The 2,995-nt window shown below is 38.3% G+C and overlaps 1 protein-coding gene across 1 annotated transcript; it reads right to left on the bottom strand.

Moving 5' to 3' along the window:
* Positions 1-1,039: 1,039 nt before the first annotated feature.
* On the bottom strand, positions 1,040-2,992 carry LOC112140111 (protocadherin alpha-8-like; the record flags this gene model as incomplete). Its single annotated transcript, XM_024263019.2, has 1 exon — positions 1,040-2,992. A coding segment is annotated over one exon (1,819 nt), but the record flags the coding sequence as incomplete, so codon positions are not given.
* Positions 2,993-2,995: the final 3 nt, after the last annotated feature.

Below are 2,995 nucleotides of genomic sequence, written 5' to 3'. Positions count from 1 at the left end.
ATTTTACTATCTAATTATTGACAAAACAGCAGAGTTTTCAGGAAGTGAGCTGAACTTATTTGTAGATGTAGGAGGAAATAATGTAACATTCTGTCCTTCATGCCATTGACCTTTAATAAAAGCTCAAAGTTTTGTTGTTTCCTCAGGAATGTGTGCAGCTGCTAATCTGCTGGGAAGGTGATTTTGTTCAAGTCTGTTCCACTGTGTGTAAAAACTCCCACTGAGGAACTCAGGACAGCTGAAATACAAACTACAAACACCCTACTGCGGAAATCATTCCCTGTTGTTTAGATGTTGTCAAATGGAATGAATATAATCTAATTAGAAATATGTGAAGAAAAAGAAAATGCATCTCCCTAAGTCTGACACAAATAAAATATCTTGTAATTTATTTATTTATTTTTTCGCACTGACTGCTAAAAATAAATTACTATAATATTGTTTTAGTCAGAATGTGATGCCTGCAAGCATGTGTTTCGGTAAACTCAATTTTACTAATGATTTATTGAAAGTTACAAAAAAATGTTTCTTAAAATTGAAACAACTTTCTTAGAGGAAGCTTTTTTGTTTGTTTTTGTTCTCTTTTGCTCATTGTTTGAAAAAAATATTAAAGATAACATATATACAATAAATAATAATTGATAAAATTGACAAATATTGAAAAATGCAGGCTTTTGATTGCTCCCGCAGGAACCAGGAAATCTCTAACGTCCCATGAACCTTAAAAAAAAATAACCCCAGAGAGAACGCACACCTAACAAAAATACAAGTCAATGAAAAAATAATGTTGAAAAAAATAATCTTGAAATGATCTGCCAATTATCACAAACAACAACCAAACAAAATGCCACACAAGACAAATCTCCTACTTGAAAATGATCACTAAATCAAAAGGAACACTGAGCGTTCCAATTACAACTTCAGAAGAACATTTCCGCTCTATAAGCAGCAAGGAGCAAAAGGAACAAAATAGATTTTCCATGGTGAGTAATAAAAAGAGTGTTGCAACACCTGATAGAACTAGTAAATTCAACACCAAACCCAAAGAAGGTAAAATTTTCAATGGGATTTGACTCCAAAAACAGATGAAATAAGATGAAGAGAACTAAACGTATTTACTCAACAGACAGTGTCAGAACCACTGACAGCGTAAAATTAGGATAAAAATTACAGTCAGGCAATAAGAATCATGCTTACCTCATCAGAAGTTTTCCTCCTATCAGGAAGCACAAGTGTGTTTGCATGACTTCCAGGAACTATGGTAGATCCAACACTCATTCTGGGTCCCACTAACATGTAGCGTTTGTCTCCAGATCTGTACTGGATGCTGTGACACAGTGTTCCATCATAATTGGGCTCTGGCAGATATTTGGAAGTATAGTCTGTGGACTTGGAGCACTGCATTGCAATCAGCACGATGATGCTGATGAGAAACAGCAGGGAAACGGAGCCCAAAGTGATGATGAGGTAGAAAGTCACGTGACTGTCTTCATCCTCCGCTGCTGCACTTTGAACATCAGAAGCTGCAAAAGCCTCTTTGGGCTCCACAAGTTTGACAATGACAGTAGCTGTTGCTGAGAGGGAAACGTTGCCATTGTCTTTGACCAGGATGAGCAGTTTGTGTTCAGCCTCGTCTGTCTCTGTGAACGAGCGGAGAGTTCGGATCTGTCCTGTATAGCGGTCCAAAGCAAAGAGACTGTGGTCAGTCACTTGCTGCAGTGAGAACAGCAGCCAGCCGTTATATCCTATATCAGCGTCATAGGCTCGCACTTTAGTCACCAAGTGTCCTGCGTTCACGTTGCGGGGAATCTCCTCCACCCCTTCAGCAGAACCGTTGGAGCTGACTGGATACAGGATGACTGGAGTGTTGTCGTTCTGATCCAGAATGAACACGTTCACTGTCACGTTGCTCCTCAGAGGAGGACTTCCAGAATCTGTGGCAACAACGTGGAACTGGAACGTTTTCACACTTTCAAAGTCAAAGCTTTTCATTCCAGATATTTGCCCAGTTTCTGAGTTTACATTCAGAAATGCGTTTATATCGTTATTATTTCCTTCTTTCACTATATGATAAGAAATCACTGCATTTTCATTCAAATCCATGTCTGTTGCACTAACAGAGAACAGTGGCGTCCCTGCAGCATTATTTTCTGATAAATAAAAGTAGAGTGGATTGTGAGAGAACTGTGGACTGTTATCGTTCACATCTGATATTTCAATGTTGAACGTTTTAAAACTGGATAATGACGGATCACCACAATCAGTGGCTTTAACTATTATTTCATAACGAGGATTTTTCTCACGATCAAGAACGAGTTTGGTTGTAACTGAATATATATTTTCCTTATATGACGGCTTTAATTCAAATGGACCCTCCGTTTGAATTTCTGTTCTGATTTTCCCATTAAGCCCAGAGTCTTTATCAGTCACACTAAGCAGATAAATGACTGTGCCTGGCTTTGAGTCTTCTGACACTGTGTTTGACAGTGATGTGATCTCTATTTCTGGTGGATTGTCATTTAAATCCTTTACCTTTATAATGACTCTGCACTCTCCAGTGAGAGGAGGTGTTCCTTTATCAGAGGCTTCAATATCCAGCTTATAAACATCAGTCTCTTCAAAGTCCACGTTTCCTTTTACTCTAATCTCCCCTGTTTTTCTGTCCAACTCAAACGTCTCATAAACTTTTCTTTTCAGTGTCTTTCCAAATTGGTATTCAATTTCTCCGTTTATTCCTTCATCCAAATCAGTCGCATTCATTGTTAATATAACTGTATTAAATGCTATGTTTTCTTGTATTGTGATTTCATAAGACTCCTGCGTAAAAACGGGTCTATTGTCGTTACTATCGAGAACAGAAATCCCGACATTAAACGTTCCTGACCGAGCAGGCTTGCCTCCGTCCACTGCTGTTACTACGAGAGAGTATTTGTGTTTCTTCTCTCTGTCGAGTGATTTCTTTAGCACTAAAAATGGGATTTTGTCATCATCACTT

The sequence above is a fragment of the Oryzias melastigma genome, unplaced genomic scaffold, assembly GCF_002922805.2.
Source record: "Oryzias melastigma strain HK-1 unplaced genomic scaffold, ASM292280v2 sc02252, whole genome shotgun sequence".
In the NCBI taxonomy this organism is placed as follows: domain Eukaryota; kingdom Metazoa; phylum Chordata; class Actinopteri; order Beloniformes; family Adrianichthyidae; genus Oryzias; species Oryzias melastigma.
This window is presented reverse-complemented; position numbering and strand designations above follow the sequence as displayed.